Source organism: Thalassophryne amazonica, chromosome 18, assembly GCF_902500255.1.
Source record: "Thalassophryne amazonica chromosome 18, fThaAma1.1, whole genome shotgun sequence".
NCBI classification, from domain to species: Eukaryota; Metazoa; Chordata; class Actinopteri; order Batrachoidiformes; family Batrachoididae; genus Thalassophryne; species Thalassophryne amazonica.
Window position 1 is genome coordinate 65,451,828 of NC_047120.1, and position 26,077 is coordinate 65,477,904.

General features: G+C 40.7%; 1 protein-coding gene across 1 annotated transcript in view; it reads right to left on the minus strand.

Annotated features, from left to right (window-relative positions):
• cpped1 (calcineurin-like phosphoesterase domain containing 1) overlaps positions 1–26,077 on the minus strand; it is an 80,979-nt gene that overhangs the window by 52,425 nt on the left and 2,477 nt on the right. The window contains exon 2 of the mRNA XM_034194297.1: positions 14,188–14,406. Coding sequence (XP_034050188.1) covers positions 14,188–14,406 — 219 coding nt within the window. The remainder of the gene's footprint in view (positions 1–14,187; positions 14,407–26,077) is intronic.

Genomic DNA, 26,077 nt, shown 5'->3' on the forward strand with positions numbered 1-26,077 from the left:
CCCCTGCATTAGACCATCACCTCCCCATTCTCTATGTATGCAGCTAGAGTGCTGAATAATAAAAAATAGTAAGTCCTACACAGAGGATAGAGCAGTCCATCAGAGGATACATCTCCAGCCAAATGTTGATACACATTTTACAGCAGGGCGGACTGGGACAATACAGGTTATGTATTGACACTAGCCATTCTGTACCATGCCCAAGTGTTTTATGGCCCCAAAGTCTAGTTTGTTTAACTAGTTTGAGTGCTCTTGGAGGGCTCACTGGCACATGTCTCATCCTACTTGCAGATGTGGTCTGGGGTGCGGTCTCGCTGGACTCTGTCATGGCTGCATGTAGTATGATCATAAATATGGACATCCTGTCACTGACACGACTATTTCATTTTCCAATTACTACTACTGTGGGGAAGTGATGGTCCAGTGGGCTTGAGACCAGAGGATCCTTGGTTCCAACCCCAACCCAATCGCCCAGCTGCTCCCGGTGTGCAGCTGAGGGCTTTACATGGCAGCACCCCAACATTGGTGTGTGAATGGGTGAATCCGAGGCACCACTGTAAAGTGCTTTGAGCTTCTGGTTCAGTCCATTTACCAAAATATGGTAAATGGACTGCTTTGACAGTAGAGTCTTCAATTTATTCAACAGCTGCAATGAATTTTTGGCAAAAGACTGATTAGCCAAGGAGCTACCAGGGGAAAAACTACACAGACTATGGGGAAGCCTCAAATATGCCACCACAGACACAGGGTGTTTTTCTGCCAGATGAGTCAGTATGCAGGTGTCTTACTGCCGAGGACCCCAGTGACTGGAACCGGCCAAAGAGACACCTACATAAAAGAGTGAACTTGAGTGGCGAGTTGGACCATATGGCTTGAAAAGTTATTATTACAACAAGAAAAAACATTCCTCCACACATGATTTATTTCACATGGATGCTTCAAATTATTTATTTACAAGCAAGAATAAATGAGCGTCTTCGTGCAGGATGTTGGATCTGCAAACGAAGGCTGTCAAAATAAGGTATGAGGCAGGAGAACGCAGCTGTTTAGTAAAGAGAGCAGACAGATGAGCAAGACAACAACAGACAGAAAGGGGAAGAGAATGCCAGTGCGAGGGAGAGAGTAAAATCTGTGGCAACAGAAATACAGTTGCCAATTTCCTGTCGCCGACAGGCAGCAGTGTTGACAATGCGGGTTGACAGCCAGCTTCCCCTGGCTGCCACCCATTCATTCTGTTTTGTAAATAAACAGTTTAAGGGGAAATGTCAGCTCAGAGAATGAAGGAGCAGCACTGGCTATAATATCTCTTCCGCCCGCTGCACCCCCCTCCCCCCGTGCAGCGGCCAAGTTAGCGGCCATGTGACGGACATGGCGAGAAATGAGGATGTCACACATAACCTGCTACGCCGGGGCCTAAGGTAACAAGGAGTGACATAGCAGTGTTTAATAACAGCCCTCGAGGCCTTGTGGTTTAAACCCCGCGCTTACCCGATCCACTGTAGCGCTACGCATCTGAAATAGAGCTTGCAATGACCAATAACTCAATTGTCCAGAGGGAGACAGAGGAACATGTAAAAGAATAAAAAGAAAAGAAGTCAGGTGTGCCGGTCCATGTGGTCTTACCTTCTCAAAAAGCAGATCGCTTTCCAGGTACTTTTCTTCATTTATATTCAAAGACATTAAAGCGACCGTATGTTGGCTCTGGTGCTACGGCCTCTGGGACTTCCATTTCCTATTCAAATTTAGAATTTAACTGAAAGTGTTTCTCCGCAATCTGCAATTTATTAACTCATCCACAGGATTGGGAAAGAAAGCATTTTAACTCAGAATAAAAGTTAACACCTAATACTCCATGCCAAGAAATATGATGATAATTTTCACCGATTCATCATGTGCATGATGGAAATTAGGAGCAGGTGCAGTGACACTTATGTGTAGCTTGAAATTAGCTTGTTTGTCATTTTTGGTGCCCACCGCTACCTGTTTTCATGGCGACTTGGGAACGTCATGTGAAATGGGAGAGGGATCATGCCACAGACAAAATGAACAGTATGCAGTCATAGTCAGCATACATTTCCTCTAAGGTATGGATTTTGTTTATACCATGCTAACCAGCAGAGCAGGCTTCGACGACGTCAGCCTGTGCCAGACAATCCTCTGGAAAATGTGAGAGGTCACACTTCTTTGTTTTGTGACGGAAAAACTAAGGTCAGAATGCAGTGTACAGAATGAAGAAAAGTTGGTGAGAAAAGGACCAGTGGAGTGTAAATGGATATGCTTTGGATTTAAGAAGTCCTACATTGAACAGAAAATGTTATTTTGCAAACTGATGGATGGCAGCGGCTGCAATATTTTTTCTCACCTCAAATCAAAACAGATTGTGGACCTTATGTTTTTACATTAAAAACATTTTTTTTTTCTATTTATTGCAGGTTTTCACAATACATGTTCTTAATATGCTGCTGTACTATGCAAAATATGTTAAAGTAATACATTTAAGAGTACAGCTCCTGTATCAGCTTTACCACTTCACAAGCATTCATACTGGAATTTAAAAAAAAATTAAAATCAATACATGCTTTTATGTTCATGCTTTAAATGATATGACAATATAATTGTCATATATAATTATAAATGCAGGACTAACAAACTGAAAAACTCCTTTGTCCCTCAGGCCATCAGACTGTATAACCCCTCACTTGGAGGAGGAGGAGTAACAGGAAGTAAGAGGACAGGAATGAGAGGAACAGTAGTAGCCAGTAGTGATCAGTATGTCTGCTATTTATACGAGTATTTGTGCATTTATATTGATATTTGCAAGCTGTTTTTTTAACTTTCACTTTTGATTTGATTGTGTGCTTCTTACCCTGTGTGCTGTTATACAATGCAGCTGGACGTCTTCCCAAGGGATCAATAAAGTTCGATCTAATCTAACCTAAGCGAATATAAATTTTTGGCGACACCATCCAGCCCTGTCACCGGGGGTCCCAAGAACTTTGCTTGCTCACTGGTTCCTATACTTGCAGTGCAAAAGTGGGTACGAAAATGAGTGAATTCCAAATTATCCAACGGGGAGAAGCGAGGTAAAATGAATGGCCATTATGAACAAAAACAGGGAAGAGGAAAATGAGTTCAGACGAAAGCCGAGCCAAATCTGTGTCACCAACGAGTAGTTTTGGGTTTTTGCCTAGAGCAGATTTTAACAACAGGACACCAAGGACATTCTACAGTAATACACACAAAGTATTCCACCTCTGCTTCAATTCAGGAATACCTTCATCGCAGCCCAATCAGACACGTGAACAGAAATGCTCAGAGAAGACATGTAGAGATGTTAAGAGAGATAGCTTCTCCTGCTGACTGCTCCATCTCTCTCTGCCCGTTCCTTGAGGCCAGGCAGGCACATCGTACTCGCTCCCTAATTGTCATGCAAAGGTAGTGTGCGCTGGTTGGCTGCTTGCACCTCTTTTTGCTGAGCATTAACTCTGCAGTGGATCCCGCCCGCCCACTCCGCGTACCCCGTTATCAAATTAGCCAGCTGGACATTGTGACACATGCACATCATGCCACAGTCACTGATCCCATTAGTTACTTCAGTAAAGGTTCCCGCTTGTTGCTAACGCCTCTGATGCTGCAGTCAAGATCTTCAACGAAACAACAAATGACAGCTTGTCACGGCTTTGCAGGGTCTTTTACTTTACACGTTGAACTGGAGTGTTTGATCTGGTTTACTGGGTTGAAAGCATTCTCAGAGTCATTTAAAGCCCGACAGCCTTTCAAATTTCACAAAACTGACAAAAATTAGCCTAGTTTGTACAAAAATCCAACCATTATAATGTAGGTTTATTTTGTAACATATTGCAAAATTACAGCTCATTTTAATGAAGGGAGCATACACTCACTGACCACTTTATTAGGTACACCATGTTATTACTGGGTTGAATCCCCTTTTGCCTTCAGAACTGCCTTAATTCTTTATGGCAGATTCAACAAGGTGTTGAAACATTCCTCAGAAATGTTGGTTTTACGCCAGATGCCCTTCCTGATGTAACTCCATATTACATGGAGAAATGTGGCAGGGTTTTTTTTTTTTTAATTTAACCTCTGTTTAACCTGGTTAGTTCCTTTGAGATCAACACCTCTTTTCCAAGGGAGATCTGGACAATTAGAAAGTTTCCAGTCCACCTAACCTACATTTCTTTAAATTTGGGAGGAAGCCGGAGCACCCGGAGGAAACCCATGCAAACTTCGCACAGAAAGGCCACAGGTGGGAATCGATCCCATGACCTTCTTGCTGTGAGGCAACAGTGCTAACCACTAATCCACCAGGTGGGGCTTGAACCGGGAATCTTCCACACTGAAACCAAGCACACTAACCACTTGGCCACCACCCCTGCCTAATAAAATTTTTCTGAATAAAAATTTTAGTATTTTAGGTGGTACAGCTTTAAGTAAGAAAAAAAATTGCTAAGCAAATTTATCAGTATTTTGAAAAGGGAAAATAGATAAAGCCTCGGTCCCACCAAATAATAAGGCACACATGGGTGTGTCAGCAATTATTCGAACAATGATCCACGTCTTAAGCTAACAATATCCGCCACCTCACATGTGCCACGTATCAGCCTCTAATGAGCCACATCTGACCTGTCATTTGAGCCCCGTCCAGCCTCGAATGCCTCGTGTTGCCACATATGATCCATGTAGTGCCATGTAACGTGACGGTACACGTTTAGGCATAGGTTTAGTCCAAACCTCCAGTCCTCCTACACTTGGTCCCTTTAAAATGTGGGTTTTCAATTCACAGCATCCATTCAAGATGATGTTAAACGCAGTCCAAAAAAAGACGCTCCTGTACAGTCCGGCCGGTGTGCGCATCCGTACACCAAGCTGCTGTTCACCTTTGTTCCAAAGTCATTAAATGCAACAGTTCTGTGTATTCACCCAAGCTCTCTGTTAAGCAAAAAAAAAAAAAAAAAAAGACACCACAATGAGGTGGCCGCTTTAATTCTATACACCTGCAACTGCGTGGATCACATCCCCCTCCAAAACAAAACAAAACAAACAACACATAACATATCCACAACCAGACCAGGTAGAACCTAATCACAGGTTCCTGGACAGTCCCCTCTGCGCTTCTTCCCGCTGGCTTTATTTCTTCGGAGGCTTACAGTCATTTTGACACTGAGATCCAACATTTAACTTTGTGTTCGTCTGTTAATGTCTGCAAAATCGCTCTTTTGCGCGCTCGCGTTCTGCGTAAATGCTTGTCTTGAGTGCGCGTCATTGCCTCAGCGCACAGAGAGTGCGCCTCATCTGATCCATTATAACAAGATGTTAAATCTATCATAAACATACTTTTACAGCTGCTTATAAAGAAGGAATGAACATGCAACTGTTTTACCAAGCTATTAAAACATTACAACTAATTACCTTTTAGGCTGTTCCAAATATGTTCTCCACCTCAGCACACGAGACAGAGAGGGGAAAAAAGCTCCAAATGTCCTCTGTGATTCTAGAAGCGATTAGAGGTGTTTCCAACATCCAAGCTCTGACACAAAATGACTAATCTGCTACACAATAATTATTTTAGACACAGCGTTCGGCACACAAAGCAGGTGGGATTACAGTGTGCAAGAGGGCTGAGCCAAAATAGCCTGTCTGGTCCTCGTAGCCGCTAGGTGCTTGGATAACGGGCTTTTAACAGCCTCGTCCTCACCACAAACATGCCTCTAAAATCCTTGTTTGTCCTCGTAGTACCTCGTACATAAACTGCCCCACGCTGTTGTTGCTAAATTTTGAACTTTTTGAAATTAGCGCCACGCTCCGAGATGAGGCTCGTTAGCTGAATATTCTGCCTCCAAGAGCCTCTCAGAGCCACTATTCTCTGATGATTGCTGAATAACTGGACTTGAACCAAAAAAAAAAAGAAAAAAAAAAGCCGTGTGGCTCATTATTCATCCTTCATTATTCTGTGGGACCAGGGCTTAACAAAACTTTTCATGTTGCATAATGTCATTCCAAGAATGCTGAAACAAGAAACATTCTTAGAAAGCACATTTTGAGAAAATATCAAACCCCCCGCCCGCCTCCCACCAAAAAAAAAATACACTAAAATGAAATATCTCCATACTGACTATAGTCCTCTCCAAAAAAAATCCTTTAGCTGGTTTAGCAAATGTACAGTGAATAACCTTTCAATCACAGGATCAATGAAGTGGCTAAAATTTCAGTGGTGAGCTGGATGAACCTCAAAATGTACCCAAAGATCAAGTACTTGTGCCTCATTTGTCTGGTGTGAAACGAGCTGAGCAAATGGGAAACCATCTGCCACTCCCACACAAGTAACACCTTTCCTTTAAATCACAAAAAATATGGGGAAAAGGAAGCACAGAGTTTGTATTTCTTCCAAACGTAACCTTAGAGGCCTTGTATGTTTCCTATACGAATGGTTTTCATCTGCTGATCTATATTTCAAAGAAGAAGGAATTTAAAAAACAAAACAAAAAAGATTTCACCTTTACGCAAGCAACAGCTGCTTCAAAAATAGATTGCAGGTCATCAAAGAGGGGGCCCAGTTTTTGATCTCATAAACTGGTCAAGAATTTAAAACTGACTCGTCTAATCAATGGCTGAAATCTTCATCAGCGCAGAAACTAAGAATAGCCGGAAGGCCTGTGCTTTTCCATAGATAAATATCAGCTGCTGTCATGGGGGACATGCTGTTTACAGACCGGCTGGGAAACAGAGCTGCCGAATGTTTAATTGTACCTGAAAGCAAAATATGCTGCAAAGCAATGAATCCCAAAGCTAAACGTTCTTTGCAGAGTGCATGAATCAGGATAGGACAGTCTGCAATCTGCAGCCATGGATACAGAGTGGCCTGTATTCATGAGAAATCAGTTGGAAATTCAGAGCTTGTTCTGTGTGTCATTTTCTTCAAATATCATCATTATAAGCAGTTACAGCTTCTCTTTCCCGTACGTCTGAAAAAAGGTGATCTAAGCAAAAGATGATTTTTGTTTGTTTACAAACTGTGGCTGTATTTATTGTGCTGAAGCTCTGACAGCTATGTCTTCCTCCTGAAGGGTGTACTTCACCTGGCCATCTTAGTCAAAAAGCCAGAGGCCAACTTTGACAGAATCAGAACTACTTAAGGAGATGCAAAGCCACTTACAATCCAGCCTCAGTATACCATGAAAATTCAGGAAGGTATATCTTATATATTATATTCCAATTCTAATTTGGAACTATGCTAGTATATAAAGGTATATCTAAATATCTAAAAAGGAAGAGTAAAATAGGAGAGTAGAAAAGAGTAGAGCCACTTAGGTGCCTGGTCTTGAGAACCAGGGATGGTAGGTTAAAAAGCTTTTTCATCCCATGGGAACTCTTCCTACCCACCCAAGCGGCTCAAGAAAAAAGTATATATAATATAATAAGTAATAAGACATAAAAAAAGACAAGACATCACAGGAGAAGATTGTAGTATAGGTAATTTAGTATGTAGACTAGTAGTAAAATTAAATATAGTTAGTAGGCTAAGCTATAAATCTGGTATTTTATTATAGAAATAGAAGCTATGAGTGTATGGGTATCTAAAGTAACTCTGTTAGCATACTATAGGAAAATAAAAGGTATAATCATTATGCTATCAAATGGAAACCTAATAACTTAGGTACTATATGTTGATATATTTAAAAGAACACATAAACTGATGAATCAATAAAAATCTACACCATGTAAAATAAAATTGTAAATAACGAAAATAAGCTAGTTATAGTAGAAGAGCTAAATTAGCCGTTAATAAGCCAACCGTACCCAGCAAGCTAACACGATAAACAAAAACGGTAATTAGTGTATAAAGTATAATAGCGTAGTTAAACCTACAGTAACGGTATTAACAAATGCATATTTAATAAATGTGGGTTGAACTGAATAAATTGAATTAATGTGGGTTGTCAAACACAAAAGAACCAACTATTTTGTAAGCTACGATGAACGTTGCTACAGCTGGCTAGATAAGCTAACGTTAGCTGTTAGGTATAACTAATTGTACCCCACTCCTCCTATATTTACTTAAATATAATAATATTAAAAAGGGGGTAACAAGAAAAAGTAAAGTGTGTACACAAACATGTATGAGCCTTCCCATAGTGACATTTGTAGGTTGAAATTTCAAAGTGTGTCATTCATATTGAAAACGATGCCACATTATTTGTCTGATCATACAGATTACAAAAAGGCAGAGTTTGGACCATCTATGACTGAATGTTTTGGAGTTATGGGGCAAAAACTGTGACACGAGTCAACTTCAGTTTGTCCAGGGGACAAAAGTTCAAGTTGCTCCAATTTTGGGAAAAAAGGCCATACAGATTACTGTTTGAGCTAACAGTATCAATAAATGGAATTGTTTTGGCCGTGCTGAATGTTTGGTCTCCAAACAAGGTTGACGTCCATTGGATTCTATGACATATGTTACCCCATAACTTGATAGCTAAATAAAACGGATGGTGAAACTATTCCGTTTTAAAACCCTATTAACTCAACTAATAATGTGTATCACTTTTTACCAAAATTTGAACAGTTTTAGCTTTTGACCCCTGTACAAACCGAAACTGACTTTAGCCACCATTTTTCTTTTTACCCCATTCAGTCAGATAGTCAAAACTGTACCTTTCTGGAATCTTTAAGATTAGGCATAATGTGGTTTCAATGTGATTGCAGTATTTTTAAAGCTGTGTAATCCTTCACTGCTGCCACCATACATTTATTTTTTTTGTACACTATGGTATACTGAGGCAAAACTGTACATGTTGCTTAGTCCCCATTTGGCAGATTAAATAAACTGTTGTAAAGGTGTTTCCCTTCACTGAGTAAAGCAACATTTTCTCATTCACACTTGCTTTTCACGGTCTTCAAGGTGTTTTGGTGGTTCTCGGCATTCCTTTTCTTTCTTTTTTTAACTTCTTTGGAAAGTATCAAATCTATGATTGTGGCATCACCTGCTTTTTTTTTTTCATCTTTCCACTCTGATAACTTGCTTCACTGGCAGAAGCAGCAGCACTTTGCTCTTCATACTTACTGTTAACAGAAACTGTTAGGGATCAACTCTAGACATTTAACCGATTCCCTGAAAATACAAGATGGTAACATAGAACTGACAATGAAAGAGCTCAATGGTCAATTGTCCATTTACCTTTGGACTGACTGTATTTATTCAACAATCATTCTGTGCCGTTAATGGCACTTTACATCTTCATTCACAGGTATCACAAGTACACTCAGGAGCGTTTTTTCTTTTTACAATTCATCATAAAAACTTCATACTTTTCAGTCATAAATGGTCACATTTTATGTTTATTGACTATAATAATATCATGACTGGACAGAAGGGTGTCTGCTGGTAAATCCCAAACCTGTTCCTAAATCCTTTTCCCCCCATTCTCTTTGGCCAAAAATAAAAGCATCGGCTTTGGGTGCAACAGCTGCCATTTTTGCTCATTTGTAGAATAGTGAAAAGAAAAACAAGGCATTAAAACAACTGGACTGGGTAAAATTGAGTGTAGTGAATAAAATCACAGCTTGTGCGTTTAAAAAAAAAAAAAAAAATCATTGGCCATCAGCCATAATATCAGAGAACCATTTGGATGAGTTTGAATGAAGTGAAGCATTTGCATGAGGTGCCAGATGTCATGGGGCTGCTGCTGTCTCGTTCTGTCTAATGGAACGAGCTGGAGCAGAGGTAAAGCTCAGGAAACATCTGTGAATTCACATTATCTGCTCAAACGTGATGTGGATAATAGGCAGATACCTTTGTTATGTCGCAATGTCATTACCCACAGGGCTGTGTGTCCACTGAGAACATCTGTTATTTGCTTATGTGCAAGTGAAAGACTTTTCTTTTTTTGGCCTCAGAACTCAGGACATTTTAGTCACTCTGAGAAATGTACTGTATTCCAGCAGAAAACAGTGATGTATATCTTTTCTGTAAACTAGAAGGTCATCAGGCATCTTTGCAGCCAACCAGTTCGGACTTTCTGTCTATATCAATGTGGTCACCTCCCGTGCTGAAAAATGAAGCCAATGTGCAAGTGCCAAAACTTGCAGTTCCTTGAATACCACTTGAGATTGGCTCCAAAATCGAGTTGACTCCATAGAGTCCCCCACCACCCATGTACAAATACCCAACTTATTTTAAGACATAATGTTATGAATAATTAGGGGTGTGGCCACATTGAGTGACAGCTAATGTGTGCCGTGTCAAGGCAGCCACTTACCAGCAGATATTGCTAGCTGCTGTGGACTTGATCGTGTTTATCCTTTTTGAGCATTGTATTACAAATAAATGTCTGAGATAATACGGCTTGCTGCGTGGTTAGTTGTACTAACAGACAATCTAAGAAGGCTGTGTTCCAGTATTTCCATTGATTGAAATTATGGTAATACAATATGTTTTACAACCAATTTAGAGGTATCAATAGCATGAGGATATTAGCTAGCTGCACAAATGGTGCCACAAGAATATACAGATCATTTTCAACACCTGCACCCAAGCCGCCCTTTATAAGAAAAAACAATCAGTCCACTTAAATGTGTGTTAATCAAACACTGGAACCTTGGTAACTACACAACAAAAATATAAACGCAACACTTTTGGTTTTGCTCCCATTTTGTATGAGATGAACTCAAAGATCTAAAACTTTTTCCACATACACAATATCACCATTTCCCTCAAATATTGTTCACAAACCAGTCTAAATCTGTGATAGTGAGCACTTCTCCTTTGCTGAGATAATCCATCCCACCTCACAGGTGTGCCATATCAAGATGCTGATTAGACACCATGATTAGTGCACAGGTGTGCCTTAGACTGTCCACAATAAAAGGCCACTCTGAAAGGTGCAGTTTTGTTTTATTGCGGGGGGGATACCAGTCAGTATCTGGTGTGACCACCATCTGCCTCATGCAGTGCAACACATCTCCTTCGCATAGAGTTGATCAGGTTGTCAATTGTGGCCTGTGGAATGTTGGTCCACTCCACTTCAATGGCTGTGCGAAGTTGCTGGATATTGGCAGGAACTGGTACACGCTGTCATATACGCCGGTCCAGAGCATCCCAAACATGCTCAATGGGTGACATGTCCGGTGAGTATGCCGGCCATGCAAGAACTGGGACATTTTCAGCTTCCAAGAATTGTGTACAGATCCTTGCAACATGGGGCTGTGCATTATCCTGCTGCAACATGAGGTGATGTTCTTGGATGTATGGCACAACAATGGGCCTCAGGATCTCGTCACGGTATCTCTGTGCATTCAAAATGCCATCAATAAAATGCACCTGTGTTCTTCGTCCATAACAGACGCCTGTCCATACCATAACCCCACCGCCACCATGGGCCACTCAATCCACAACATTGACATCAGAAAACCGCTCACCCACACGACGCCACACACGCTGTCTGCCATCTGCCCTGAACAGTGTGAACTGGGATTCATCCGTGAAGAGAACACCTCTCCAACGTGCCAAACGCCAGTGAATGTGAGCATTTGCCCACTCAAGTAGGTTACAACGACAAACTGGAGTCAGGTCGATTGCCGATTGTTTCAGCAGCTGTCCAAGTGGCTGGTCTCAGACGATCTTGGAGGTGAACATGCTGGGATGTGGAGGTCCTGGGCTGGTGTGGTTACACGTGGGCTGCGGTTGTGAGGCTGGTTGGATATACTGCCAAATTCTGTGAAACGCCTTTGGAGATGGATTATGGTAGAGAAATGAACATTCAATACACGAGAAACAGCTCTGGTTGACATTCATGCTGTCAGCATGCCAATTGCACGCTCCCTCAAATGTTGCGACATCTGTCGCATTGTGCTGTGTGATAAAACTGCACCTTTCAGAGTGGCCTTTTATTGTGGGCAGTCTAAGGCACACCTGTGCACTAATCATGGTGTCTAATCAGCATCTTGATATGGCACACCTGTGAGGTGGGATGGATTATCTCAGCAAAGGAGAAGTGCTCACTATCACAGATTTAGACTGGTTTGTGAACAATATTTGAGGGAAATGATGATATTGTGTATGTGGAAAAAGTTTTAGATCTTTGAGTTCATCTCGTACAAAATGAGAGCAAAACCAAAAGTGTTGCGTTTATATTTTTGTTGAGTGTATGAGATAGGTGGGCGTGCTCAGACTTCTTTTGGTCCACTCAAGCCACACTGGTTTTGGTCACATGCCACCCCTTTATCCATGATGATGATGAAGAAGAAGATGAAGAAGAAGTAGCAGCAGCAATCGCTGCTCCTTTCATTCAAAGGGAAACACAAGCAACGACTCTAGATGAGTTGGAATCACAAGGAAATTGGAATCTGTGTGTTTCGACAACAACTACATTTGTACAAATATGATACATATTTAATTTATTTTCACGTATGCCAAATCAGAGTCAATGTGCATTTTCACCATTTACTTTCATAATGCACATCTGACACGTCACATACAAGCCACAGAGCCGAATGAGTTCACCTGCATGTAGTAAAGCAAACGTGGCCTTAGAAAGGACCCATTTCTCTGGGGTCAAACTAGACTGGGTCTAAAAGATGCCGGATTTCACTGCAAACACAGCCAAACACCCGTGAACTGCTACTTACTCAGAAAGTGTTCCGTTTGTGCTGCAGCCATTCATCATTTTCATAATCCAGTTTACAGCTCTTGTGGAGAAAGTTACCATATTTTAGCCGGTCCATCAATCGCGCAATCAGTTCAGAGAATTACGTTACAGGAATGTTTTTAAAAGTTATGAAGGTTCTCGTTCCCGTTTTAACATCATAACGGCTCAGATTCAGTTTTAAACTCAAATAAAAGTTTTAAAGCAGGTTATCACTGTAAACTGTGGTATTTCTTTTAGTACATTTGTGTAGATTTTGCGTGTGTGTGTGTGTGTGTGTAAAACTCTTAAGTCCCTCTTCTTTACTGTTGCTGTAAATGTTGGATGTACTGAATGTGGACTGAGAGCAGCGCTCAGACTAATTCGTGGGCATCATGGTTGGTACTCTTGCTTCACTGCAAAAAGGTCTGTAGTCTGAATGAATCTGTGCCCAGTTCCTTTCTGTGTGCACTTTGCATATTTTCATGTATTCGTGTAGAGCCGATGTCAGACTGAACACTCCCCCCTAAAAATTGGTCCGCTCTGCCTCCACTGCACATGCATCATTTCGGAGCTCAGCAGCTCGTCTGAGGGATTATTAACCAACAGATGACAAGGTAAAACCTCTTAAGACAGTTAATCTACTTGTTGCAGCACCCGCAGCTGTAAAAAATGGGTACTGGCCTTGGCTGAGGAAATAAATATGAAGCATCATTGTAAAGCACTTTGAGCAATCTGTCAGATGGAAAAGCACTACAGAAATACATTCCTTCTTCTCCTCATTTGTGTGGGTTTTCTCCTTCTATACAAAATATGATAATAGGTTTGTGCACCTTACACAGCCAGTGACCAGGGTAGTGTGTGAGGATCTGGATATGGTCACAGGCACCATTCAGTAGGTGCCTCATGTGACCAGATTTGCTCTAAAATGTTTTTAATTCGGACGGGTTAAATGCAGAGACATAATTTCATTAAAGGAATTAATAAAGTATGAATTTCATTATTATTTTTATTATTATTGTGCATCAATATATTTTTGCAAATAAAACTGTTTATTGCATTCTTAATCAGGTTTAGCATTCAATATGTCTGGATGTGTTTGCCAATATAACTTCCAACACACGTGAAAAATTAACCGATTAGTCAACATTCAATTAACCACCTAACTACTGTCATAACTGAATGATCATCTAAAGTGTCAGAACCTCAAATATTATGATTTTCCTCCATGATTAATGTATTTTTTGAGGGGGTATTCATTTCAAAACCTAAACTATTCATAATTTAATTGTGAAAAACAATGAACAGATGCTCAACAATGAAAATAATCTGTAGATGCAGCACTTTCCCCCCACGGCGCTTCAGTTTCAAGGATGAAAGGAACCCTTGAAGCAGAAAATTTGATTCAAGGATTTTTATTACTCAAGTCCCTTGAGGAATCCTTTCAGCCCTGACGTTCTCTGTGTGCGCGCGCATGTGTGTATGGGGGGGGGGTACCTTTATTTCTATAAATATTTTTATATGCACATTATGTTTCTCTCCATACCTGGCATGGCATGAACCAGATCGCCACACAGCACCATGAACCTGGGCCTGGGCCTGAGCTGATTCACGGCCTCCACTGCCTGCTTAGTGAGCACAACTTCTTCATCCCACACGTCCCCTCCGCCGTCACAATCCCCATCCTTCCAAGCCTTCATTAACCCAAGCTGGGGGTCTGCAGCCTGAATAAAGTAAAATGGTCCCATCCACTCGCGCTCCACATCTGGAACAAGAAAAACAAGAAGGGACTGATCATCTTGGCTGGCAGCAAAGAGCCCCCCCGCTTTTTTTTCCTCTTAAAACTACATTAGAGAGTAAAAATATTCAAGGCTGCAATAGGTGCTTTTCCGCTGCAGGGATTAGTCTACTTCATTATTTCTCTCTGATGTTTGAACAAACACAATATTACACATAGTAGAAACGTAAACGTTTTATGGATTACATTTCAGCTCTGCATTACTCAGAGTTTTATATTCTGCTGTGAAAGCTTTCTAATCATTCCTGGAACAAACACAATATTTGATGAGTAAAAGAGCAGTAAACAGGATTTAGGATTGGGTACTGCAGATCCAGTGGGGACTGTAACATGCCACGCTTTGTTCAAGCTGTACTTGAGTAGCCAGTGCTAAACAATTAACAGATACCTGTTGGACCACGAGTGGTAAAAACAAGTGTTTTACATAATCCTAGTATTATATAACTAAAGGGCCCTTAAAGATAATGATGTCAATAGGCATTAGCATGGCAGAAAAAGGCTAACCAATCCTGCATTAGCGAGTTGAAAGCCCTTGAAATGTCCCTGCAACTTGTTACCTAGAGACCAAGCAACATGTCCTTTCAACGGCCTAAACTAGAAGTCGACATGTCATTTTCCAGGGCTGGTATGATTTAAACCAGCTGATTTAAATTTCTGTTTAAAAAAAAAAAAAAAAATACTTTTTTTTTTTTTAGAAATCAATACTTAAGAGCCAATATTTTTTAAAGTTCAGGCAGGTTTACATTAGGGTGTGATTCAAGCCGACTCGGATTTCAATGAAACTTGGCTCAGAGATGGAACCTACCAAGAAACGAACTTAACCAAAGTTTCTCGACTGAAAACCAAACGGTGACCCTGCCAGAGGGTTGTGGGCCTTTAAATACAGCCAATTTCACAAAATGACCAGACTTTGAGCGCCCCCTATATTCAGCGCCATTGATCCCCCAACCTAATATGTATGTAAGATGAAAGAGTTTGCCTCCATAAGTCATTTGATAGTTAAACTGGCTTGGGGACTTGATGGCGCTGAATGTTACACCACTTGAAAGATGGGAATTTAATGAAATATCAGTTTTTGCATATTTTTGCCTGAAACTTTGATAACCCTAAGCAAGGTCACTGTTTGGTTTTCGGTTGAAAAATTTTGGGAAAGTTCGTTTCTTGGTAGGTTCCATCTCTGAGCCATGTTTCGTTGAAATCTGAGTCGGCTTGAATCACAGCCCGCCTGATCCTTAAAACATCACCGAAATATGAAATCATTACCATTAATTAATCGTACTTGTACATGTTGCATGTGTAGAGAAGCTTGAATCTTCGACTGGACTGGGTTGCTTGACGCAAAGACGTTTCGCTTCAAATTGCAGAAGCTTCCTCAGCTAAAATTCTTGCTCTGGAAGTCTGACTTCTCTCTGACTCTTGTAGAGAAGAATAAAACAGAAGCCAACAAAAGCTGGAGTTTTAAACCTAACCAGACCCCTCCTACTGAGAGGCAGACTGCTATAGGCTAGTGACTAAACAATAGCTCTAATTAGCAACTATTGTGCTGTAGTTAGCACACCTAATGACAGGACAGCTGTCCCTCTAATGATGGGATGGATGCCTTTCTGATGGCTCCCTTGATGACGTGAATGACTCATTACCATGAACAAAAGACTGAAACTCCTTTGACCTGAGTACCCCATTGTAAACAGGGGATAAAGTGTGTCTCAGACCCCCTCCCCGGTTAAGGCTGGGTTTCAAACGTTTCACAAAGAATGCCTCCTTGACCCCTCTCTCAAACCATTTCTTCTCTCTGGCTAATATTTTAACTTCCTTGTCCTCAAACGTGTGGTTAGTGTCTTTGAGGTGGAGGTGAACTGCAGACTGAGGTCCACTGGCGCCCTCTCTGCGGTGCTGGTATAACCTTTTGTGTAAATGTTGCTTCGTTTCACCTATGTAGTGTTCGTTACAGTTTTCCTGAAATCTGATAGAATACACTACATTGCTCTGTTTGTAACTAGGGATCATGTCCTTGGGGTGAACTAATTTCTGTCTCAAGGTGTTAACCGGTTTAAAGTAAACTGGGATTTTGTGCTGTCTGAAGATCCTCTGTAGTTTTTCCCTTACTCCTGCTAAATAAGGGAGAGACACTCCTCTTCTTCTTGTCTCCGTCTCCTGTCTATCTGGTCTCTTTGTTCTCTGGGACTTCTGCACTTTGTCCAGTAGGGTGGTCCATAAAAATGGTCAAAAATTTTTTTCAAAAAACTTCAAGTCTCACCCTCTAAATTTGTTGTACCTAACATAAAAACACATGTACAATTTCATAAAACTAATAATTTTTACTGGTAACACACAGCCCTTAAAGATTTTGCTCGCAATAACTTTGTCATATAGTATGGTCATTTCCAGATATTTCCAAATTATTTCTGTCAGTTTAATATTGATATGTCAGGACAGAAATTATGGCAATACATTGGAAAATCAAATCTTTTCATATCCCATAAAATAGTTAACACTAAAACATGAATTGTGAGATGCAGTTCTTCTCGTACATCATGCTCCTACAATACCTACATACTGGGGCAGTGAAGATTTTGTAACAATCAAACATTGCATTTTCATTTTATTGATGAAATACTGTTTCATTATTGATAAATTTAAATAAGTCTATGCTTTATATATTTCCACATATATTTTGATATAGCTCCAAACAATAATATTCTTTATGCCTTGCAGTACTTAATATTCAAAAAGGTATGAATCAGCACAAGAACCAATTATACAGCTGTGTAACATAAGAGAACATCCTTTACATGATAATGATATTTAAGTCGCTTGCATCATGACCAAGACTTGCTGCCGTTTCAGTCAGAATATAGGTGGCACTTCTGTCTGTTGTTTTGGTCCTATCCAATGCTGCTGCAAGTCCTGGTGTTACAACAGCTTTAATTTTACTGGCTTTTTGTGGCACTGGCATAACAAATTCTTCATCTGGACTTTCTGTGTTCTCTTCACTCTGGCTGGAGACAGTGTCAGGTAGTGAGACATTAGATGGTCCAGGCTCCTCCAGTTTCTCTTTGTATTTTGCTTCTGCAGCTTTCCTTTTTTCTGCTCTTTGTTCTTTGGCAGTTTGTATTTTATCTATGCCTGCCATGCATCCCCTTCTGCCTTTCTCTCGCTGAGCAAGTAGGAACTGTCTGTCATCTTCAAACTTTATCACTGTTAGGACATCCTGATGTGCCATGTCAAACAAGTCCTCCAAAGATTCACAAAACACTGTTTCATCTTTCTTCTGCTTGTCTGTATTGCGATTCTTGGTGTTTTTCAATGTTTTCCATTTTCCGAACACCTTTTCTAACTTTGTGATCAGATGCTGCTTTGCCCTCAGTGGGATTCTAGCTCTCTCCCAAAAAGGAATTGCCATGTCTATAGAGGTCACAGCAGCATCATGGACAATTTTCTTCAAATCAGTGTGTTTGAAGAAAAATACCTTGAGTATTTGTCCATTTGAGGGCAATTTGTTTCCCTTTATTTCAGTCGGAGGAACCAATAAGGTATACAAATGTTCTACTTCTAGCAGCTGACATGTTTTACTGAAGTTTCCACTTAATGGTTAAGCATGTTAAGTCAGCAAGTGTCTCTTTTTACATTTATCTCATGTTAGATTCACCATCACCAAAGATCTGAAAGAAAAGAAGCTGTGAATTGAAGCAAAATTTTCAGCTTGTAGCCTAAAATAACATTTTTGAAAGTATGTTGTTTGTGAGAAATATTTAAACCCAGGTATAGTTTTAAATTGAATATAAAATTATACTTCAGTTACACTCAGGTGGTTAACTTCTATCCTCTTTATAAGTGACGTGATTAGATACTGGATAATGGATAACCTATTGCACGGGCACTCGGGCAGCGATAACTGATATATTTACAACCTTCAGCTATGATGTGCTACCTCTAAATATTAATGTATGACAAAAATATTTGGCAGGCTTTCTTTTTTCCCAAAGCATCATAAAATGAAGGGGTGAGAGTAATGAATTTCCAACTTTTATTTTTTTGAACCACCCTATTGTCCAGGGACCATCGTGGGTACCCACATACTGTGAGGGCTTTCCGGACACGTTGTTGTTCTTTAGCCCTTCCCTCTGCAGTTGTGGGCACCTGTAGGGCTCTGTGTTGAAGCGTCCTGATCACCCCGAGCTTGTGTTCAAGGGGGTAGTTTGAGCCGAAGAGCAGATATTGGTCAGTGTGAGTTGGTTTCCTGTAAACCCCTGTCTGGAGCTGCCTGTTCTCTCCAATCGTAACATCACAGTCCAGGAAGGCTAAATGGTTGTTTCTGGCATCCTCACCTGTGAACTTGATATTGGCGTCCACCGAGTTGATGTGTTCTGCAAAATCATCAACTTGCTGTTACTTGATTTTGACCCATGTGTCATCAACATATCTGAACCAGTGACTGGGAGAGATGCCCGTGAAAGACATCAAGGCTGTCTTCTCCACTCGCTCCATGTACAGATTGGCCACAATGGGGGATACCGGAGACCCCATCACACAACCATGAATCTGCCTGTAGTAATTCCCCCTAAACAGGAAATACGTGGTGTTGAGACACGTTGTTCTGTCACTTTAGGGGGGAAAGTCTTTTTTTTTTTAACCAGCCCTAACATTTTCTGCAATGAAAAAGTTGAACAGGATTGGTGAGCATGTGGGATGTCAAGCAACCTGTCCATTTTATTAATACAGATCATCAACAGTGCGCGTCAGACTCATTTGTTTAATAATCTCAGTAAGTAAGTCCCTTCGGCTGCTCCCTTGTTTGCACTCAGGGTCGCCACAGCAAATCCAAGGTGGATCTGCATGTTGAATTGGCACAGGTTTTACGCTGGATGCCCTTCCTGACACAACTCCACATTACATGGAGAAATGTGGCAGGGGTGGGATTTGAACCCAGAACCTTCTGAACTGAAACCAAGCGCATTAACCACTTGGCCACCAGTGCTGATGCAGAACTAACAGCCAGCATCACTCAATGTCCCAGTCAGTGTTGCAGCGAAGCAAATTTTTAAAACACATTTCACTCTCCTTTGTCTCAAATATATACCAAGTCTGTTTCTGATGCATGGTGCATGTGATATACCCTTCTTACTGGCCAATCAGGTAGTGATCTCCAAATGAATAAAAGTGCTTTGCTCCTGGCCTGTCTGTTCGAACTCTGGTAACAGTGATAGTACAGGTATGTAGTCAGAGGGGCAAGGGGACAAAAGCACCCCCCCCCCGCCCCCAAATGAAAGTCCACTTTTAAAAACATTTTTTCCACATAATAACAATAGCAACAACAACAAGTAAAATATTATTCAATCAATATTACTAAATTATAAGTACACAAGCTGCTATTTCATACCAAGCCTACGCCATAGAGGCCCAACTTTATTTCAACATTTCACATTTTCCAGAGGGTGCGTGCTCCTGTATTGCCTAGCATTTCAGAGACCACACTCCGCTTGGTCATAGGACAACCATTTCTAATTTTCTAGATAACACCATGTGTCCTTGTACTCAGGAAACTGCTGCTAAACCTATTTTGTTTCCAAAGGACCCAAAGTTAAACTTGTAGTTTTGCCCTACAGCCACAAATCCCTGACACTAAAAAGGGGTCACAAGCTGATATGTAGCCTCCGTGTTCAACATGTGCTCCATGTAGTTCTCTCAAATGACTTTATAATTCTGCACTCCAGAGAAACATGAGCAAAGATGGGGCGGGGGATCAAGCAGGGTACTCCTCCAGGAAACAAGCTAAATAAAAGCATCAAAACGAGGCCCTCAAGACAGGTGGAATTTATGACAGCAGGTGGGGAAAACATTATACTTTTATGATTGTAATTATCATCAGCCGTGCTGTATTATTTTAGAATACATTCAGTCCAAATACATCAGCTTCACAGAGCACAACTACAGATCTGCACTCAAGCTGACAGCATGCATTTTATATTGGTGGTAAGAAATCTTTTGTAATGAAACACCAGAATTGTCAAACTGGTCAAAGTCTGTACATGTAACTGTAATGTAATTACAGTTATATAATTAATTATTTTCAATCAATATCAATTATCTCCCCTTGATGCCATGGTACCAGTGTAATTTTCTTTCATGTACATCTTCACATGGTGTACATCCACTGTGTGAAGTTTCACCAAATCCATGAAATGGTTGCGGGCAACTTGCGCTTTGGAAGTATAAATCTCGACGCCATCCATTAAACACAAACTCCCATTTATCTACCCTTGGTGATGTCAGAAAACAGTTATTTTCTTTCCAGCACATCTTCACATGGTGTGAAATCTCATTGAAATGCCACCAAACTCTTTAAGAGGAGCTGATCTTACAAGACTCCTGGACAGATAGACAGACAGATGGACAGGGTGACTCCTATGTGACACTTGCTGTATGTCGTGTGACCTGTAATAGTGAAAAAGGTGTTTCCACTCTATTTTTTTCAATTGCCTGAAAATCCACCTCATATTTGAGTTTGTTTTCTTTCCCAGAAACGTGTCTTTTCAATTGCTGCTATTATGTCACTGTAATTGATCAAAGTTCTGTTCCTCAAAGGTTTGATCACTTCAAGTGGCTTAACTGTGCTCCACAGACTCATAAATCAAGGTCAAATCCAAAAGGAGTTTATGAAAGACAGCTCAACTTTGTATTCATGAGTGATACTAACTATGCGTCCATAACCTTTCATTCAGGAGTTATACGCATTTAAAAATTCCTACCATCTACTTGCACTGGGCCAAAATTTTGACCTTGCAATGTGACCTTTGACACCATTCTGGCTCCATTAGTTCATAGGGCTATGGACTTTATTTGCACTGTAAGAAATTCAGACTGTTTGAATAGAAGCACTCGGAGGAGGAGCAGCTTCACTTAAAAGTTGGTGGACGACAGCCGGACGGAGACCCAGTAACACCGTAAGCTCTTCTGCTGATCAAAGATCAGCAGAGCTACAATGCCAGTTTTTGCTCATTAAACAACCGGACTGAGAGCTGCTGATTAATTTTGAATTACACCAGCTGCCAAGATCCATGTACTATAAACTTGAGATTCTTTTCTTGGCCAGGCTAATTTTAAGCAGCTCAGCAGAGCTCTTTCTCGCTCTCTCAGCTTATCAGTGTTTGCATATGGAAATCATTCGCCAACAATACAATGCCTTAGAACAGAGGTCTCAAACCGGTTCCAGAAAGGGCCGAGAGGGTGCAGGTTTTCTGTGCAACCACCCACTCCAGCAGGTGATTTCACTGATTTACATCACTTTGAGCAGGTGAAATCAGTTAATCAGTGAAATATGTAAACACACCCACTCGTGTTTCTGCTGCTGCTGATTTATCAGCCACTGTCTGAGCAGTAAACGTGTAAAGATTTATTGAAGCCGCACAGCTCTGTCTGAACAATACTTTTGAACACAGTGTCTCTCTAGAATCAGACATGTGAACTACTTCACAGACGAGGCTGAAAAAAGAAAAGAAGGAAAAACAGAAGGACTTAGAGGAGCTCACAAAGCTCTCGTGACAGCAGATAAGAGACGGCAGATTTGTGTGGCAGAGATGAACGAGAGCAACTTCAAACATAAATTGCAGAGATTTCTCAGGTGGCAGATGGAGCGCTCAAAACAAAACTAATCATCATTTGAGATTGAGAAGAAAACACAATTGGACTGCTCTTATAAGCACATAAGAAAATAGTCTAAATCAAACGTGACAGGTATTATCATACTAGCAGGGTCACCGGGCGTTGCACCAGGGTGTGACATTTCTCACACATTTGTGGCTACTTCGCCTGACAGTCCAGGTTTGTGAATAAGTCCCCAGATATGATGGAGTAACAGTTTGAAAAGATTTAATATAACTGTTTAACGCAAAAGGCTTACAGCCCATATGGATTAAACATGGTGGAAGGGTTCGATCTCCATTGCTGATTATGTCACGCTGTGGTATCCGAGGATAAGCAACAGTACCAAGGAGCCCAGGACCTATTATATATGAGCTACTCTTCTACTTCTTGGTGGATAAACTCGGTGGACTGTCCTGTCGCAACCATAGGCTGTGTACACTCACCAGCCACAAGGTGATGGAAGCATTGGGCTTGAAACCAGAGGATCCCTGGTTAGTGAAATCCCAGCCAGTCAGGCTGGGATTTCACTAGGAGCCCTTGGACAAGGTCCTTAATCCCCTAGTTGCTCCCAGTGTGTAGTGGGCGCCTTGCATGGCAGCACCCTGGGGTGAATGAGGCATTATTCTAAAGCGCTTTGAGCATCTGATGCAGATGAAAAGTGCTATATAAATGCAGTCCATTTACCATTTCATTAGGTACAGCTTGCTAGTACCAGGTTGGACCCAAGCCGCAACCTAAGACCGTTATAAATGAGGTCGACGCGGAAGTGCAGTACCTCGACTGTCCGCTTAGGCTGGCTTCAAAACAAAGCACTTTCCCATAGGACTTCATGTTAAAATGTCCAACTCTAGAGCAGAAATAAGCATGTTTACATTCTAGTACAAAAACAGTTTTGGTCTCTTTGAATAGTTTCTGTCTCCATTGAAACTGTACAGGGGGTGAATTTTTTTCTTAGTTTAACATGTTTTAAGCCATAAAGTTGTGTATAATTGGGGGCGTGGTCACTTTAAGTGACAGCTGTCAGCAGCTGAGCAGAGCGTATTCGTGGCTCGTCTTTAGCTCAGAGTCCGCTGAATGCGGTTGATCAGTGAGACTGTGTCTGCTTGTTTGGAGTATTTTATAACAAACACCTGGAATAATCTGGCTTGTTGTGCGGTGAAACTTCCTAACGTGACCAGACGTCTCTGTTGCACTGAGTGAAACTCGTTGGATTTAATGTTGTTTGATAACGGCGTTAGCACTTTTAGTAGCTGTCTGTACCTTCACCTGTTCCACTTAATTAGGGAATAACCCTATTTGCTGACGTTCATGCTGGTTTTATGGTTGCAAATTGAGTTTTACCGGTGACGCGTTAACAAGGGGGCTATTCCCATACTAATCCAATTCCAGCGTTTGCACAGTTTTTTTTTTCTGTAAGTAATTCGGTCAGTGAGGCTTACTGTAGCAACTGTGTCTTCAGCATCACTCCACCAGCAGTCAGGGCACGGAGCAATCCATCAAATGTGAAACGGTAATTCTGTATCAGAATCCACATCAACACTTTCATATGGTAGCTTAAATTCACCCATTTCTCCATCGTCGTCGCTACGCCAATTTCTCTCACTCTCAGTTGACAGCGCTATTATTGACATCTGTGTAGCAGTGCGCACGGTCAGGGTGTGGAGTAATACATCAAATGTGAAACGGATGAATATTTTGCCACCGTCACCCCGATATTATACAGTCTGAAATCTCACACGATTAACTAATCAAATTTGCGGAAAAAATGTAATCAGATTAGAATGCACAATTACTGAGAAAATATGTGACTCATAACTTTTAATGTCCACAACAAAGTAAATCATTAGTAGAACCACTGCGCAGTCCCCAAAAATGTAACGTAATAAACACAGGAACCCAGGTTAGGTAGTTCAGACTTAATAGTGGGGCATGTTCAGGAGTGTTTAACCACACGTAGAGCCACACACGCATCACCGCTTTATGCATTAATGAGTTCGCCGTTTAGCTGCTGTGAACATCATCTACCAGAAACGCACTTCATTTCAGCTCTTCTGGGTCTCAATAGGCTTCAGACCTGCCTTAATTCTTCATGACAGATTCAACAAGGTGTTGGAAACATTCCTCAGAGATGTTGGTCCATATCGACATGACTGCATCACACAGTCGCCCATTCAACCAGTCTGCCCATTCTCCTCTGTTTGCTGACATCAACAAGCCATTTTCATCCACACAACTGCCGCTCACTGGATATCTTCTTTTTCGGACCATTCTCTGTAAACCCCGGGGATGGTTGTGCATGAAAATCCCGGTAGATCAGTTTCTGAAATACTCAGACCAGCCCATCTGCCACTAACGATCATGACACGTTAAATGTCACTTAAATTCCCTTTCTGATACTCGGTTTCAACTTCAACAAGTCGTCATCACCACATATAGATGCCTAAATGCACTAAGTTGCTGCCATGTGATGGGCTGATTAGTTATTTGTACTAACATGCAATTGAATAGGTGTACCTAATAAAGTGGGTGGAGAATGTACACACACACATCATGCCAAGGTCATAGGTCTAAGTTCAAAGTCAATGTCACTGTCCAAAACTGATTAACAACCATAGCTTAGGACCTACTGTAAATGATATATTCTGCTATGCTGATTACATCAAGCCAAGGTGAAAAATTAGAAGGGATGCCTTGCTTATTTGATGGATCTTAATATAAAAATAACAATAATAAAGCCAAATTGCGATACTATCTTTGAGTGTACAGGATTTATTGCAAACCCAGTGGAACCAAATAAGTATTTGTAGAGGAATAATCTTAATTCAATCACTGTTTAGTTACAAATCAGACCAGATAGAAATACATATAGTGGACTACTGACACTGGCGGATATCTGCTCTTTGAGTCCCCTTCTAGTTGTTACTTATAATAATTCTAATTTATATTATCTTTACTTTATCACAGATCTTATAGTTACACTAAAGGAAGTCAGACGCAAACAGAAAACTAAAGGCCAACAAGGCAAATTACACAAAGGGAATTTGCCTTGTTTAATGTTTTTGCCCTGCATTAATCTTTATGCAGGGCAATTAATCTTTATAAAGATTAATGCAGATTTGTAAAGCCAGCAAGATACTAAGTTGCCATCAACATGGTTTTCAAGATGGATGTAGCTGTGTAACCCAGTTAATAGAATGCCTAAATGATTGGACATTAAACTGCGATAGAAGTTATGAAACAGAGATCAACTATTTAGATTCTGCAAAGCTTTTGATACAGTACCACATCAAAGACTATTAATAAAGTTTCGGCAGATGGGTATTACAGGGAAAATTCATGCCTGGTTAGAATCCTTCCTCGGAAAAAGGAGACAGAGAGTAATACTTAGAAACGGGAGATCTTCCTGCCACCATGTAACTAGTGGCGTGCCACAGGGATCAATAACTGGGCTGTTATTGTTTCTACTGTATGTAAATGACCTCCCAGACATTGTTTCGCCCATAGTTAAAATATCTGCAGATGACACCAAGATATATCGCAAAATTCAGACCCCATTAGATTGTAATTTATTACTAGATGATCTAAACGAGTTGACTTGCTGGTCTAACCAATGATTACTGAAGTTCAATGCTACCAAGTGTGTGGTGCTTAAGATTAAACAGAGTTTAGAATATATTTATACGTTAAATGGTGTAGGCCTTAAACAGGTAACAGAACAAAAAGATCTAGGCATCTTAGTGTCAGATTCCTTAAAACCAGAAAAACACATTATGGAAATCACAAAAAAAGGCAAACCAGGGAATTATTATTAATTATTATTATAATTATTAATAATTATTCACAGATGTTTCACAAATCTTACTAAGGAAAAAGTCTGTATATTGTATAAAAGTTTAGTCAGACCAGTTTTAGAATACGGGTCTCCAGTATGGAACCCGTGGCAAATCAAAGACATATCTTCACTACAATCAGTACAGAGAAGGTGCTTTGAATA